At 45.4% G+C, this 18,106-nt stretch overlaps 1 protein-coding gene across 1 annotated transcript in view; it reads left to right on the forward strand.

Annotated features, from left to right (window-relative positions):
- The first annotated feature begins 15,422 nt into the window (after positions 1-15,422).
- Positions 15,423-18,106, forward strand: part of LOC137519015 (carbonic anhydrase 2-like) — a 73,777-nt gene continuing 71,093 nt past the window's right edge. Inside the window, exon 1 of the mRNA XM_068237589.1 lies at positions 15,423-15,836. Within this exon, the coding sequence (XP_068093690.1) occupies positions 15,803-15,836 (34 nt within the window). The 5' untranslated portion in view covers positions 15,423-15,802. The remainder of the gene's footprint in view (positions 15,837-18,106) is intronic.

Genomic DNA, 18,106 nt, shown 5'->3' on the forward strand with positions numbered 1-18,106 from the left:
TGAAGAAGATGAAGATGAAGAAGAAGATGAAGATGAAGATGAAGAAGAAGATGAAGAAGAAGATGATGAAGAAGAAGAAGAAGAAGAAGAAGATGATGAAGAAGAAGAAGAAGAAGAAGAAGAAGATATAGAAGAAGAAGATCTAGAAGAAGAAGAAAGATAAAGAAGAAGAAGAACAAGTATATACAGTAACACTACTGAACAAAATTTAGGACACAACTTCTCTTTCCACATTTTTTTTTAAAGGAACATCCCCACATAATCACTTGCTGTTGTTACTTGGAAAAAAAGATGTTTCTTGCATCATTCACCCTCAAAACAAGTGTTGGAAGCTATTTAAGGCCAATTCGAATAGTCAGCTCGAATAGTGAGCTCGAATACCGACTCGAATAGTGAGCTCGAAGTCCGAGGTCGAATCGAATAGTAAAAATTATTCGACTCGAATATTCGACTGACCTCGAATAATTTACTATTCGAATTCGACCAAACTCGAATTTTAAATAGGGGTATTTGAGCATCACTACTCACCAGAGGCTACTAGCAGGACTAGGGGTGTAGTTACCTCTACCTCTTGTCCCTGAGCACAAGTTGGGAATGAGCTCCTTATTCATTTAACAACTGCGCTGCAAAAGGTGGGGCTACTTGAAAAGAATACTCTAAATGTTCTGGTCCATGTCTGCTAATATTGCTCAGCAGTAATCCCGAGTCAGGCTTGGGACGGAAATCCGCTGCTCAGAGCTGTAATCCAGTGCCTGAGCGAGGTATATGCAGGATCTGCTGCAGATCTCTCTTTGCTGTTTTTTCCCCCCTGTTTTTAGGGTCCAGAACTTGTGAAAAAAATGCACCGTTTTTAGACCCCAAATCCAGAAATAATCATACCACCAGGGAGGTTAAAAAAAGTGAAGGTGGAGAAGTATACAGATGAAAATTCTTGAAGAAAATCGAAGTATACGGATTAAAAAAAGAAAACTTATTTTACATGAAGGGCATGGACATCTTAAGGTCCCCTTATTCTCAGATTTCACCATAGGTCCTCACCAGAGGCTACTAGCAGGACTAGAGATGTCGCGAACCTCCGATTTTCGGTTTGCGAACCGGGTTCGCGAACTTCCGCAGAAGGTTTGGTTCGCGGAAAAATTCGCGAACCGCAATAGACTTCAATGGGGAGGCGAACTTTGAAAAATAGAAAAAATTATGCTGGCCACAAAAGTGATGGAAAAGATGTTTCAAGGGGTCTAACACCTGGAGGGGGGCATGGCGGAGTGGGATACATGACAAAAGTCCCGGTGAAAAATCTGGATGTGACGCAAAGCAGCGTTTTAAGGGCAGAAATCACATTGAATGCTAAATTGGAGGCATAAAGTGCTTTACAACATCTTGCATGTGTATACATCAAACAGGGAGTGTAATTAGAGTACTGCTTCACACTGACACACCAAACTCACTGTGTAACGCACCGCAAACAGCTGTTTGTGTAGTGACGGCCATGCTGGACTACTGCGCAACATGGCGTGATTGCTCTTCCTCACTCAGTGATGTCAGGTAATGTGTGACCTCCTTCTCAACTTTCCATGGCATTGTTAAAAAGCTTACGTTTTGTTTTTAATTTACATTTTCTACTTGCTGTGTACTTGTTCAGTACCGCTACAATGAGAATCCTGTGGAGGCGGGCAAGTCTGCCATTGTGACCCCGGGTAATGGCCGGGGAATGAGAGGTTTGAATCCGGTGTGGAGCCTGAGCAACGGCTACCACTACACATCCAAGGAGGGCAGCGGGCAGGCATGCACGCCCGCCTGCCCCGAGGTAGTGACCAAAAATAACAATACAGGAGGAGGACTTTCGAGGCCCTGCTGTGTATTTGAAATGAATGTACTTTAAATCCTTTAACGAGAACCAGTTATGGCGGGCAAAGATGACACCACATTCCTTTCACGAGAATCATATGGAGGCGGGCAAGTCTGTCATTTGTGACCCCGGGTAATGGCCGGGAAATGAGAGATGGAATCCGGTGTGGAGCCTGAGAAACGGCTACCACTACACATCCAAGGAGGGCAGCAGGTAGGCATGCACGCCCGCCCCGAGGTAGTGATCAAAAATAACAATACAGGAGGCGGACTTTCGAGGCCCTGCTGTGTATTTGAAATGAATTAACTTTAAATCTTTTAATGGGAATCCGTTATGGAGGGCAAGTCTGCCATTGTCACCGCGGGGAATGAAGGTTGGATTGCGGCCCGAAGTGGGAGCCTGCTGAGACCCATGCTGTAGCTGCCCTGACCGTGCTTTGCAGACCAGGCATCTGTGGTCAGATGGACCCTTGAGCCAGCGGAAGACAAACCAAGTCGAAAGCATTTGCCAAGAATGTTTTACGGAGGGCAAGTTTTTTTGCCCTTTTTTTAAATTTTTTGAAAATGATAGATGGTTGTATTTTTAAATTGATTGAAAGTTTAGATGGTTGTATTTTTAAATTGTTTGAAAGTTTAGATGGTTGTATTTTTAAATTGTTTAAAAGTGTATCCATTCTTCCTCCCCCCCAGCCACGAACAATACCATGGGAACGTGGAGCAGCAGAAGCCCCCTGTGACGGCTGCCACGGTTGTTCTCCGCTGCTTGTCTTTTGAGGGATGCTTCTTTTCCTCAGGTGTTCTTGCCATAGCTGTTTGTGCCTTCTCTCCAGGTGCCTTCGTAAAGCACTTGTCCCTACGTGAGAGTTGGCCTTTCCACGGCTCAATTTTTGCTGGCAGAGACAACAGATGGCTTTGCTCCGATCTGAGACACACACGTGAAAAAATTTCCAAACCGCTGAGGCCCCCTGGGGTGATGGCGCTACGGTGGCATCAGCAGCAGCTGACGTTGAAGGGCATGTGTGCTCCCTGGCCATAGCTGGCGATACATGGCACCGGACACTGCCCCCAGCTGTTTCTGAGGACGAGCTCCCTCTGCTTCTATCATGGAGTCGTCTCCTCCTACTCCTCTCTGACTCCTCCTCTGAACTGTCCCCCTGGTCATCTCCTCTACCGGGAACATATGTGCTATCCGTATAATCGTCATCATAATCCTCCTGGCCAGCTGCGCTTTCCTCAGACACCTCCTCAAGTGCACCAACTTCAGGTGGTCCACCATCATCCCCATCCACACACGTTACGTCCATACTATCGCCACCTAACTCAGACGTATGAGGTGGTGTACCTGCGCCTTCTTGTTGTTGTTGCAGTAGTGGCTGGGAATCAGTGATTTCACCACCACCACCAAATAACTCCTGCGAAGTGTCAAATGCAGCGGATGTGGTGCTTGTTGTAGCGCTGGTGGCTGCGGGAGATGAGGTGTTCTGTGTTAAATACTCAATCACCTCCTCACGATTTTGGGAAGTGATGGCACGTGCCTTCTTCTGAGCACTGTATTTTGGGGCAGGTCCGCATGAAATCACAGCAACACCACCTCGCACAGTCACAGACCTGCCGGTGCCTGGTGGCCTTCCTCTGGGTCTGCCTCTACCTCTTCCTCTACCTGGTTTGTCCATTTTGTCCATCTCGGGGGTATGCTAGCTATATGCAGTGAGGTGGGTTCTCACTCAACACAACAGGTAGTTAGATGCAGTGAGCTGGGTTCACTCAACAGTAAAGGTACTTAAGATGCAGTGAGGTGGGTTCTCACTCAACACAACAGGTAGTTAGATGCAGTGAGGTGGCCAGGTGGGTTCACACTCAACACAACAGGTAGTTAGATGCAGTGAGCTGGGTTCACTCAACAGTAAAGGTACTTAAGATGCAGTGAGGTGGGTTCTCACTCAACACAACAGGTAGTTAGATGCAGTGAGGTGGCCAGGTGGGTTCACACTCAACACAACAGGTAGTTAGATGCAGTGAGCTGGGTTCACTCAACACCACGCTAGGTATATGCAGTGATGATGTGGGTTAAGTAAACACAACAGGTACTGGGTAGTTAGATGCAGTGAGCTGGGTTCACTGAACAGTATACAGTAAAGGTACTTAAGATGCAGTGAGGTGGGTTCTCACTCAACACAACAGGTAGTTAGACTTAGATGCAGTGAGCTGGGTTCACTCAACACAACGCTAGGTATATGCAGTGATGAGGTGGGTTAAGTAAACACAACAGGTACTGGGTAGTTAGATGCAGTGAGCTGGGTTCACTCAACAGTAAAGGTACTTAAGATGCAGTGAGGTGGGTTCACTCAACACAAGGCTGGGTATATGCAGTGATGAGGTGGGTTAAGTAAACACAACAGGTACTGGGTAGTTAGATGCAGTGAGCTGGGTTCACTCAACAGTAAAGGTACTTAAGATGCAGTGAGGTGGGTTCTCACTCAACACAACAGGTAGTTAGATGCAGTGAGGTGGCCAGGTTGGTTCACACTCAACACAACAGGTAGTTAGATGCAGTGAGCTGGGTTCACTCAACAGTAAAGGTACTTAAGATGCAGTGAGGTGGGTTCTCACTCAACACAACAGGTAGTTAGATGCAGTGAGGTGGCCAGGTGGGTTCACACTCAACACAACAGGTAGTTAGATGCAGTGAGCTGGGTTCACTCAACACCACGCTAGGTATATGCAGTGATGATGTGGGTTAAGTAAACACAACAGGTACTGGGTAGTTAGATGCAGTGAGCTGGGTTCACTGAACAGTATACAGTAAAGGTACTTAAGATGCAGTGAGGTGGGTTCTCACTCAACACAACAGGTAGTTAGACTTAGATGCAGTGAGCTGGGTTCACTCAACACAACGCTAGGTATATGCAGTGATGAGGTGGGTTAAGTAAACACAACAGGTACTGGGTAGTTAGATGCAGTGAGCTGGGTTCACTCAACACAAAGCTAGGTATATGCAGTGATGAGGTGGGTTAAGTAAACACAACAGGTACTGGGGTATATGCAGTACTGGGTAGTACAATGTGCAGCTCCCTGTCACACACACAGGCAGTCAGTCACTGAATGTGCTGGGCTGCTGGCAGTGGCACACACACTATCAATTAGCAAGGCTGTGCATGCAACAAAAGTGTCAGAAAAAAAAATGTACAGGTTGAGCTCTGAAAAGAGCTGTTGCTGTGTGCTTTAAAAGCAATATTAATCAGTCAGGAACAAGCAAAGCAGCCTAGAACCTAACTAATCTGTCCCTAAGAGAAAAAGTCTGCAGCAGCTGTCCCTTTCCTCTCTCTAGCAGGCACACGAGTGACTGTAATGGCCGCCGGAGGCTGCCTTATATAAGGGGGGGTGGGGCTCCAGGGCTTACTGTAGCCTGAATGGCTACAATGTGCCTGCTGACTGTGATGCAGAGGGTCAAAGTTGACCCTCATAGTGCATTATGGGGTGAATCGAACTTCCGGAAAAGTTCGCCTGGCGCAGGCGAACGCGAACCCCCAATGTTCGCCTGGAACCGTTCGCCGGCGAACCGTTCGGTACACCTCTAAGCAGGACTAGGGGTGTAGTTACCTCTACCTCTTGTCCCTGAGCACAAGTTGGGAATGAGCTCCTTATTCATTTAACAACTGCGCTGCAAAAGGTGGGGCTACTTGAAAAGAATACTCTAAATGTTCTGGTCCATGTCTGCTAATATTGCTGATGAGGTGGAGACCCACCATGGTAGGTTCCCATGTTTTTTGTGGAAAACCAGCCACAGCGTGGGTGACAAGGGGGTAATAGAGATAAGAAGGGGCAGCCAGCATGGATGGATATAAGATGGGAGCATTGACGGACCAACCCCAGGACCGGAGAGTTGATATTGCTCATAAGACTATAGTGGCCCCTGGGACAGCATTCTTGAAGCAGGAAAGGGGGGTGCTGGGTCGGGAGTGGGGGTCAGGTTCAGGGGCACCCCCAGATTAAACTTTCCCCAGTGCCTCAACCTTGCTTCAACCGGCCCTATATATGTATTTGTATGTGTATATATATATATATATATATATATATATATATATATATATACAGTATGGCCTGGAACTCAGAATAGAGCCAGAAAATATTGTCAATAGTGACCTTGTGTCCACATTCTCTCCAGCATCTACTGGAAGTTCCGGAGTATATTTGAATAATTCTGTTTGGAGTCCTATACCATTGGAAGAAGAATTTGTGAATATTTTCTTTAGTTTAGGTACAATAGAGGTCTTTCTTGCATTCATCACTATAATTTCTCACTGTGTCACTTCTAGTGTTTTATCTAAACAGATTTCCCAATTTGCCATGTGTCTATGTTTTGTAAACTCCTCTGTTGGAGTGATTGTTAATAAAGCATACAGTCAGGCCTACTAGTCTCTCTAGTGAGAGAGATTACAACTACTCTGTGAGAGATGATGGGGTACAAGTACCATATTGTTTGAAGAGAGGAGACCCTACTCATAGGCAAACGCATGGGGGGGGGGATTACAGCTGCCCAGAATCCCCCCTCAGACCAGGGCTGGTGCAGTGTGTTGAGACAAGCACAAGTTGAAACACCAAGTTGAGACAGACATTCTGCAGCTCACAGCACTGCCCCCTTCTTTCCCAGCTACAGTTGACTTTGAATGTAGCAGCAGCGTGTGTAAAGAGCATGGAGCAGCAGTGTGTGTGCAGAGCATGGAGCAGCTCTGGGGAACTCAACAGAGTCAGGTATGAGCACAGCCCTGTTCCCTGCTGTGTGAATGCTTTACGTTCCCCTTCATTATCAATATCAGTTGTCATTATCTGTATCCAAACTGCTCCTGATCGATCCTGTTGTCGGTCGGACAGGAAATTGCATTGTGTGCACCCAGCATAATGTCCTACCAAATTAATATACTGCATTGTGTTGTGTGTGGCTGAGGGAGACCTTTCAGGAATCCCCCCCCCCCCCTGAAAAACTTGGGGTTGCCCTGCTACTTGCATATACTCAAGAAACCACTCATCACTTATTTCATTATAAACTGTCACTGCTGAGAACTGTCTAATTTTTTGCAAACACAATCCTGTTTCACAGTATAGTTTGTTGGTTTTGGTTTAAAATATTCAAAATGTTAGCTTGGTAAAGCCAAACATATTTTATTGCTATTAAAGTGGGACTCAACTTTTTAACACTGAAGTATTTTACAATCTGAGCTACTGTGCAGGTACAAATCAAAGGATTATGCTGTAATCAGATCTCACAAAGGAATGCACATTTTGAATACAGCTAAATGACTTTTGAAATCCTGAGACAACGTTCACAGTGGTGTGTTGCGGTGTAATGGCCGCTTTGTAATGCGGCTTACTGCACTGCTATGTATGCTTCACTGTATCTAACGCAATGTGAACAAAATGCGCGGTGCCACTGTCCTGACCCTTTGCGTTCCTGCTGTCACATTTTTTGAGATTAGAACCACTTGGCAGATTGCTGATCATTTATTGGACTTGTTTAGCAACTAGTATGCTAAGGCCAACTTTAGTACTAATTCTTGAATAAAATAATTAAAATATGGAGGAATACCCAGACAGTTCACGGTGTCCCAGAACCACCTGGAAGGGATAAAGGGCTTAAAATAGAGTGACCAGATTTCTGTGGGTCCAACCTGGGACGGGGAGGGGGTGAAAAGTGGGGGGACTGAGGAGTGCGCAGTGACGAAGACTGGGGGTGGCGGCAAAAAATGGGCATGGCCATGACATCGTATGGGCGGAGCTAACGTAATGATGTAACAGCAGAGGCATAAGAAAGCAGTGTTTACGGCATGATGTGGTCAAACGAGACTTTGCTTCATGGGTGTGCAGAAACTGTGTGATGCTAATAGTATACCGTAACCCCAAAGCAGCAAACATAGCCATCTATGACCATTAAATAATAAATGCAGTAACAGTTACCCCGGACACCAGAAAATAAACGCAATGGGCAACATGTCAGCACAAAATAAACGCAAAGCGGGCAACATGTCAGTATAAAATAAACGCAATGCGAGCAACATGTCAGTACAAAATAAACGCAATGCGAGCAAACATGTCAGTACAAAATAAACGCAATGCGGGCAACATGTCAGTACAAAATAAACGCAATGCGGGCAACATGTCAGTACAAAATAAACGCAATGCGGGCAACATGTCAGTTCAAAATAAACGCAATGCGGGCAACATGTCAGTACAAAATAAACGCAATGCGGCCAACATGTCAGTACAAAATAAACGCAATGCGGGCAACATGTCAGTTCAAAATAAACGCAATGCGGGCAAACATTTCACCAGAAAATAAACGCAATGTGGGCAAACATTTCACCAGCAAATAAACGCAATGCGGGCAAACATTTCACCAGAAAATTAACGCAATGCGGGCAAAAATTTCACCAGAAAATTAACGCAATGCGGGCAAACATTTCACCAGAAAATTAACGCAATGCGGGCAAACATTTCACCAGAAAATAAACGCAATGCGGGCAAACATTTCACCAGAAAATAAACGCAATGCGGGAAAACATTTCACCAGAAAATAAACGCAATGCGGCCAAACATTTCACCAGAAAATAAACGCAATGCGGGCAAACATTTCTCCAGAAAATTAACGCAATGCGGGCAAACATTTCACCAGAAAATTAACGCAATGCGGGCAAACATTTCACCAGAAAATAAACGCAATGCGGGAAAACATTTCACCAGAAAATAAACGCAATGCGGGCAAACATTTCACCAGAAAATAAACGCAATGCGGGCAAACATTTCTCCAGAAAATTAACGCAATGCAGGCAAACATTTCACCAGAAAATTATCGCAATGCGGGCAAACATTTCACCAGAAAATTAACGCAATGCGGGCAAACATTTCACCAGAAAATTAACGCAATGCGGGCAAACACTTCACCAGAAAATAAACGCAATGCGGGCAAACATTTCACCTGGAAAAGAAAGCATTTACTCACCTGGCAGAAGTCTCTGGCCTCTGACGAAGAGGAAAGGCATTGTTACGGGACCTGTCAGAGCGCGGTTTACACAAGTTATTCTTATTATTATTGCTTAATGCATGATTGATTTAATTGTTTTTCTAGATTGTATTATCTTAAATCTGTATTAAAGCTGTGGACTTTAGGCTACTTGCGCACCAAGACGTTGCGTTAGGTGCTACGTTAAGGTCGCATAACGTGCACCTAATGCAAGGCCTGGTGCTCTTCGATGTGGACGTCAGAGTGAGCCGCGTTGTGCAGCTCACTCTGGCATCCGTGATGCCGTGATGCGTACTCTTGGACGCATGCGGCATCACGTGGTCCCGCCGGCCAATCGCCGCACAGAGCGGCCGCACCAGGAAGTAAACACTGCACGTCACAACATGCAGTGAATATTAATTAGCCATGTGCCTGGCCGCTCTCCGCTCCTCCCCAACATGACTGAGCATGTGCAAACAGTCTCACGCGGCTTAAGCCGCTGTAACGCCGTAGCATGCCGCACTTTCGGCAGAACGTGCAGCGTCAGTGGCGTAGCAAAGGAGCTGTGGGCCCCGATGCAAGTTTTACATTGGGGCCCCCAAAGCACTCTATACATAGCAATTGATACAGCGCACCAAAACCTGCCAATGGCAACTACAGTGTCAGAGGTGCAAGAAGGGGATGGGGAACAGTTTGTTAATAATTACCACTATTCAAAGTATCTATAGAAGTGATTATTATGAGCACAGGACCAATATAGAGCTAATTCTGTAGTTGAGGGAGGGCCCTTCGGGGCCCCTTTGGCCCAAGGGCCCTGATGCGGTTGCTACCGCTGCACCCCCTATTGCTACGCCCCTGCAAGTAATTATCTGATCCTGTTCTTTTGGATCTGTGAGGGTTGTTGTCCTGGACAACATGGGCGGTATTGAGTGGGTTTTCTTGGGTGCTCCCCTGTGGCCTGTACGTGAACCGTCAGGGGAAACACCTCTTCCCTTGCCCATCCCTCTTTCACCGGATTTCTTCCTCATTTCACTTATCATTAAAGTACACGCTGACTGGCAGCAGTACAGTGGCAGTACAGAAATGCTATACAGTGGTGGGTGAGCGGTGTACCACTATTGCCAGCAGCGACACAGAGCACAATGCTATACAGTGGCGGGTGAGCGGTGTACTACTGTTCCCAGCAGACACAGAGTGGCAGTAAACAATGCTATATAGTCTGGCTGAGCGGTGTACACAGAGTGGCAGTACACACAATGCTATTTAGTCTGGCTGAGCGGTGTACACAGAGTGGCAGTACACACAATGCTATATAGTGTGGCTGAGCCGTGTACACAGAGTGGCAGTACACACAATGCTATATAGTGTGGCTGAGCCGTGTACACAGAGTGGCAGTACACACAATGCTATATAGTGTGGCTGAGCCGTGTACACAGAGTGGCAGTACACACAATGCTATATAGTGTGGCTGAGCCGTGTACACAGAGTGGCAGTACACACAATGCTATATAGTCTGGCTGAGCGGTGTACACAGAGTGGCAGTAAACAATGCTATATAGGGTGGCTGAGCCGTGTACACAGAGTGGCAGTAAACAATGCTATATAGTCTGGCTGAGCGGTGTACACAGAGTGGCAATACACACAATGCTATATAGTGTGGCTGAGCCGTGTACACAGAGTGGCAGTAAACACAATGCTATATAGTGTGGCTGAGCCGTGTACACAGAGTGGCAGTACACACAATGCTATATAGTCTGGCTGAGCGGTGTACACAGAGTGGCAGTAAACAATGCTATATAGTCTGGCTGAGCGGTGTACACAGAGTGGCAGTACACACAATGCTATATAGTCTGGCTGAGCGGTGTACACAGAGTGGCAGTACACACAATGCTATATAGTCTGGCTGAGCAGTGTACACAGAGTGGCAGTAAACAATGCTATATAGTCTGGCTGAGCGGTGTACACAGAGTGGCAGTACACACAATGCTATATAGTCTGGCTGAGCGGTGTACACAGAGTGGCAGTACACACAATGCTATATAGTCTGGCTGAGCGGGGTACACAGAGTGGCAGTAAACAATGCTATATAGTCTGGCTGAGCGGTGTACACAGAGTGGCAGTACACACAATGCTATATAGTCTGGCTGAGCGGTGTACACAGAGTGGCAGTACACACAATGCTATATAGTGTGGCTGAGCCGTGTACACAGAGTGGCAGTACACACAATGCTATATAGTGTGGCTGAGCCGTGTACACAGAGTGGCAGTACACACAATGCTATATAGTCTGGCTGAGCGGTGTACACAGAGTGGCAGTAAACAATGCTATATAGGGTGGCTGAGCCGTGTACACAGAGTGGCAGTAAACAATGCTATATAGTCTGGCTGAGCGGTGTACACAGAGTGGCAATACACACAATGCTATATAGTGTGGCTGAGCCGTGTACACAGAGTGGCAGTAAACACAATGCTATATAGTGTGGCTGAGCCGTGTACACAGAGTGGCAGTACACACAATGCTATATAGTCTGGCTGAGCGGTGTACACAGAGTGGCAGTAAACAATGCTATATAGTCTGGCTGAGCGGTGTACACAGAGTGGCAGTACACACAATGCTATATAGTCTGGCTGAGCGGTGTACACAGAGTGGCAGTACACACAATGCTATATAGTCTGGCTGAGCAGTGTACACAGAGTGGCAGTAAACAATGCTATATAGTCTGGCTGAGCGGTGTACACAGAGTGGCAGTACACACAATGCTATATAGTCTGGCTGAGCGGTGTACACAGAGTGGCAGTACACACAATGCTATATAGTCTGGCTGAGCGGTGTACACAGAGTGGCAGTAAACAATGCTATATAGTCTGGCTGAGCGGTGTACACAGAGTGGCAGTACACACAATGCTATATAGTCTGGCTGAGCGGTGTACACAGAGTGGCAGTACACACAATGCTATATAGTCTGGCTGAGCGGTGTACACAGAGTGGCAGTAAACAATGCTATATAGTGTGGCTGAGCCGTGTACACAGAGTGGCAGTAAACAATGCTATATAGTCTGGCTGAGCGAGGTACACAGTGGCAGTACACACAATGCTATATAGTCTGGCTGAGCGGTGTACACAGAGTGGCAGTAAACAATGCTATATAGTCTGGCTGAGCGAGGTACACAGTGGCAGTACACACAATGCTATATAGTCTGGCTGAGCCGTGTACACAGAGTGGCAGTAAACAATGCTATATATAGTGTGGCTGAGCGAGGTACACAGTGGCAGTAAACAATGCTATATATAGTGTGGCTGAGCGAGCGGTGTACTACTGTTCCCAGCAGCGACACACAATGACTGGGGGGGACCCTGGCTAGCGTGGCTGGAGAGCGAACTACCCTGCCTGCCTACCCAAAGCTAAACCCACAGAGAAATGGCGGAGATATGACGTGGTTCGGGTATTTATTTACCCGAACCACGTGACCGTTCGGCCAATTAGAGCACGTTCGGGTCCGAACCATGTGACCCGTTCGGCCAATCACAGCGCTAGCCGAACGTTCGGGGAACGTTCGGCCATGCGCTCTTAGTTCGGCCATGTGGCCGAACGGTTTGGCCGAGCACCATTAGGTGTTCGGCCGAACTCGAACATCACCCGAACAGGGTGATGTTCTGCAGAACCCGAACAGTGGCGAACACTGTTCGCCCAACACTACTGTTAACATGTGCAGTTTGCGGTAATGCACTGCATGCAGTGAGATACGATGCTGCACACCGTTATATCACAATGCACCCACCGTTTTTACCCAGGAGGTAATGTTAAATCATATTTAAAAAATAAATTTGTACTAAAAAGTTGGTCAAAAGTAATTTCAAACTTATTTGAATGTTTTCTGGTTTGCCAGAGAGTCTGGACTTTTGAACCTGAAGTGAGGAAACATAGCATTACATGTAGGCAGGGGATTAGTGTTAAGTTGGCCATACAAAATTCAATTTCTTAATTTTTTTTTTTTTTAATAAAATTTTGATCTATTAGATTATTTCATAATTTCAAAGCAATCGACCTTATTTTTCTACACATCCAATCAAATTTGTATAAAAACAAAACAAAAAAAAAAAAAACCTGAATAATCGATCATTTTTTATCAATTGAAAAAAATATTATTTTCTATTTCTTCTCTATGCAATCATTTAGGTCAAGTAAAAGGGAAAATCAAACGATTTGCTTGTATAATGTATGGGTACCTTAAGTGGTAGATGGTGGGTGGAGTGTGGGGGGTAGTGTTAGGCATAGGTTATGGGTAGTGTTAGGCATAGGTGATGGGTAGTGTTAGGCGAAGGTGAGTGGGTGCTAGGTTAGTGTTAGGTGTAGGTGGGGGGGGGTAGTGTTAGGCGTAGGTGGGGGGTAATGTTAGGTGTAGGTGGGTGGGTAGTGTTAGGTGTAGGTGGGTAAGTAGTGTTAGGCATAGCTGGGGAGGTAGTGTTAGGTATATGTGGGGGTTAGTGTTAGGCTTAGGTGGGGGGTATTGTTAGGCTTAGGTGTGGGAGGTTGTGTTAGGTATATGTGGGGGTTAGTGTTAGGCGTAGGTGGGGGGTAATGTTAGGCATAGGTGGGGGTGGGGCGAGTAGTGTTAGGCGTAGATTGGGGTAGTGTTAGGAGTAGGCGGTGGGTTAGTATTAGGTGTAGGTGGGGAAAGAGTTTGTGATAGGCATAGATAGAAGGGTTAATGTGAGGTGCAGGTAATGGCAGCCTATAGAATATCAGTAACATTTGATTACCGATATTCTATCGGCAAGAGGTGGAGCACAAACTAACAGGTGCTCTTCTCAAACACACTTTATTGTGTACCTTAATCACTACAGCACAGAACGTTTCTATGCTACTGAATACACAGTGTTTTTATTTTCAAAGTTTAAAAATAGATCAACAGATCAACAGATTCAAAATCTGCAGTAAATTATTTATTTATACTCCGGGAGCTTTTTTTTTTTAATGCTGTGATTATAGTTCCAAGCCAATGTCAAGCGTACTTCATCTATTAATGCCAAATAATAAAAGGTATGTGACAGGCTAACAAATCCAGTCGAAGATAGTTGGACATGGACACATTTACAAACTCACTGTGACAAGCATTACCATAAAAATAAATGTTTCATGTATCTAATGAGTTCTGTTCTAACAGTCTAGTCGAATATTTCCAATCAATGATCACCATTTATTGAAACCAATGAGCTGTGGGATCCATGCAAAGCAGAGCGAACTAACAACTTTTGGCCGCTAGGTGGAAATACTGAGCCATGTACATACAGTCACGCTGCCTAGAGAAAGCATGTATATCTGTATGCTGCTATTTTCCCATTTCTCCAGCAGAGGGAAGAGGAGTACTGACTACGAAATTAAAACCTGATGAAAATAAAAATAGATGAAACAGTTCCAAGAAAGGGGTCAATTATTCATTATTTCCGAGGCCACTAGAGAGAAGGTAGGTGCAGGGAGGGAGTTGAGGTCATTTAAGGATAGGGGGGCATCCTCTGCTTTTTATAGACCGTGCCCTGTACTCGGGTGCTCAGCAAGTGTCTGAAGGATCCTACAGTGCTCAATCGATTAGATGTTGCTGAGAGGTGTGGAGGGAGAGCGCAGGTCTGTAGTGTGGATGAGACATACGATCTGTCACATGAGATGCCATTGCTCTGCTAATACTGGTGCATGTATTCCTCTGGCTGTCAGACTGCCGTCCATCTCCCCCGCTAGCAGAGCCGGGACAAGGCCCTCCAGCACCCAAGGCTGAGACACCAAAGTGCGCCCCTCCATCCCTGCCACCCCAGCCATCACACACTGATTGCTATTAGACTAAGAGGTGCCACACGGCCCACAACCTCCCCAACACCTTAATATCTAGTTATCTGGCTTGCAGTGACTGCTATGTATCCCTTTTTCTTATTTCTTTCTGCTTCAAACACAATTAGGAATGACAGCTGAATGAATTCTGCGCCCCCTCCTACACTGCGCCCTGAGGCTGGAGCCTCTCCAGCCTATGCCTCGGCCCGGCCCTGCCCGCTAGCATCTCCCGGGGAATGCAAAGCTTTGGAGTCCTCCAAGCGTCCCATCAAGCCATAGAAGGCAGATCTCCAGCGCTGTCTCTGGTTATCTGGTGCTGATCGAGGATGACTGTGAATAGTGGAAAGCTGAGCTCTGCAATTTGCGAGGGTCACTTTGCAGATAAACCTACACGTGACCTTGACCGAGATACTTTATCTGGCCAGAAAGGAAGGAAATTCTGCAAGCCTTGTAGAACTGACTGTGATTGGAGACCTAGACTTGCCCTGACGAGCTTGTCATCAGAGTGCTGAACAAAGTGGAATAATAGGAAGCATTTCCAGCAATTATGGGATGAGATTTTGAATGGAAGTTTATGTATACCCCTACCCCAGCCTTCTCTACACAACTGCAAGCCTTGCTGGTGAGTGCAGATCACAGTCTACTTTGCACATGTTGCAACAGAAGGTATGAATTGCAACACTTTGCTGTGTGCAAGTTGTAATCCTTATGCTTGCTCATCTCCTTTTTGCTTCTTGCAGTTATGAGTGTTTTGGATTTGTTTTTAGGAAAAACATGACCTGCCCCAGTAAAATCTGGAAGTGTCTCACCTTGTTATGGGTGCTGAGACATGGCACTGCTGAGCCTGTATCTGTAATGTGTATACAGAAGTTAGAGAGCAAGAGGGAGGCGTGTCCAAGAAGGGACTGTGAAAGGAATAAAGTCATCGTTATCGACTTGGAGCGAAAAGAAGGGGTTAGTTTTTTTCTCCGCCCCTAAACTGGCTGAGCTGTGACAGCCAATCAAACCTACCGTGGTCTGAGCGATATGTAGCTGGTGGGACCCTATATAACCCCAGAAGAAGAAGCCTGGTGGTTGTCATTGACTCACTGGCATCCAGAGGACAGAGTTGGCCAGCAGGAGCAGCAGAGAGCAGCTAATCATGTCACACTCCTGGGGATATGGTCCTGACAATGGTGAGTGATGGGGCCAGGTGTCACCCTTCTTTGACACCTACTTTAGAGTGTTACTCATATGACCTGCCGGCGGTATGCTAACTGCTGTGAAGTTCACATATCCCCAAACCCATAAAACAAGTGAAGATTCCTAGAGAGATCAGCCAGGAGAACATAATCTATTTTTAATGTCTACAGCCTTCCTTATGGAGTGGGTGTCAGTGCCTGTAGACCACTTACTATAACTAAAGTGCCCTGGTTTATTCATTGCGGTGGATTGACTTTTCATTAACTCACAGAGGCTCCCACTGGACTGCAGCGGGAGCAGAAATTAAACTAATTGCATCTGGAAGACTTTCAATGAGATCATTTATCTGACACTCTGGCCCTGCAGTACGTCCTGCATATTGTAATGACAAATCAGAAAGTGCTTCTCTTCGATATACTGTAGCACTATGTGCACTTATAATGCATTGACAATGGATAGATTTAAAGCAAATCTGAAGCGAAAAAAAACTTTATGGTATAATGAATTGTATGTGTAGTACGGATAATGAATAGAACATTAGTAGCAAAGAAAAAAGTCTCATATTTTTATTTTCAGTTATACAGCTTTTTTTTTTTTTTATAACATTGCATCATTCAGTTATATTTGCAGTTTAGAAACCACACTTTGTATTTTAAACTATAAAACATAGCAGTTCTAATGGCCATTTAAACTTTCCTGCAGTAAAACCTTCTCTCAAGCTTTCTCTCACTGTTTCTTGGTTGTACAAGTGCTTCAGAAGACAGGAATGTGTTCGACCCACGTTTGGTGGAAGAGCTCAGAGAAGCTCTTTTTCATAGATAACAACTGAAGTTTCTTAACTCTTCTTGTACTGGAAAACAATGAGACTCTTTTCTTTGCTACTACAGTAGAATTCCTTTATAGTAAACTCCTAGGGACCGGGAAAAGTAGTTTACTATATCAGAATTGGTCATCCATTGTATATTTATACAGACACATTTGCTGGCACCTGAAGACTGAGTTTTCTATATCCAGAGGTTTACTTTATCAGAGTTTACTATAACAAGATTCTACTGTAATGTCCTATTTTTTAGCTGTACTACACATACAGTTTATTATCTCATAAGTTTATTTTCGATTAAGGTTTGCTTTAAGTTATAAATTCATAGTTTTTAAAATGCTTCCAGTATTCGCCATGCTTGACCTTGACATTCTCACACAGACATAACTGTACGTTGTAGAGCAGCGTTGGTGTCACATCCGGTTTATTAGCAAGGCTGTGAATAGTCAGAAGAATCTGTTGAGGAAATGTCCAATTCCATCCAAGACAAGGCTTTCCTAGTGGGGATACTTGTTGCATACAGATCACAACGTGTAACGGTGTTCTTTCTGTGAATGGTTTAATATTAGCACACATCGTCTGCAAAATTCATGATTAACTTTTAAAGTGTTACTGACTAACCTTTGAATCATCCTGGTATGCCAAGGTTTTCATTGCATTTTGGCCTTGAGAAAGCTTTACAGTACATGGCATGCTTCTCCTGAGGCATAGTTCTCCGTTCTGACACACTGGAGGACATTTGTAATTGAAATGGAATATACAGACTTATTATCAGAGGCTTAAAGTTAACCTGAAGTGAAAAAAAACTTATGATTTATTGCCTGTATGTATAATACGGATAATGAATAGAACATTAGTAGCAAAGAAAAGAATGTCATATTTTTATTTTCAGTTATATAGCTATTTTTTTCATATCATTGCCTTATTCTGTCATATTTGTGGTTTTCAAACCACACTCAGTCTTTTTAAGCTATAAACCAATGCAGAGCTAATGCCCCTTAGAAACGTTCCTGCAGGAAAACCTTATCTCAAGCTGACTCTCACTGTTTCTTGGCTGACAGGACTGTATTTAACCACCCTGGCATTCTATTACCTGCGCCAGGGTGGTGGCGCAGCAGTTTTTTTTAAAAAATTTTTTAAATCATGTAGCCAGCCTGGCGCTAGCTACATGATACCCCCCTCCGTGCGGCGTCCGACGTGTAACTTCGATCGCCGCCGGCGCGTACCCATGTAAGGAAATCCCGTTCTGAACGGGATTCCCTAAGGGCTTCCCCGTCGCCATGACGACGATCGCGATGATATCATCAACGTCGTCGACGTCGTGACGTCAGACGGAGTCCCGACCCACCCCTCAGTGCTGCCTGCCACTGATTGGCCAGGCTGCGCAGGGGTCTCGGCGGAGGCGGCGGTTACGTGGCGGATAGCAGCGCATCGGCGGCGATC

The sequence above is a fragment of the Hyperolius riggenbachi genome, chromosome 5 (assembly GCF_040937935.1).
Source record: "Hyperolius riggenbachi isolate aHypRig1 chromosome 5, aHypRig1.pri, whole genome shotgun sequence".
Lineage (NCBI taxonomy): Eukaryota > Metazoa > Chordata > Amphibia > Anura > Hyperoliidae > Hyperolius > Hyperolius riggenbachi.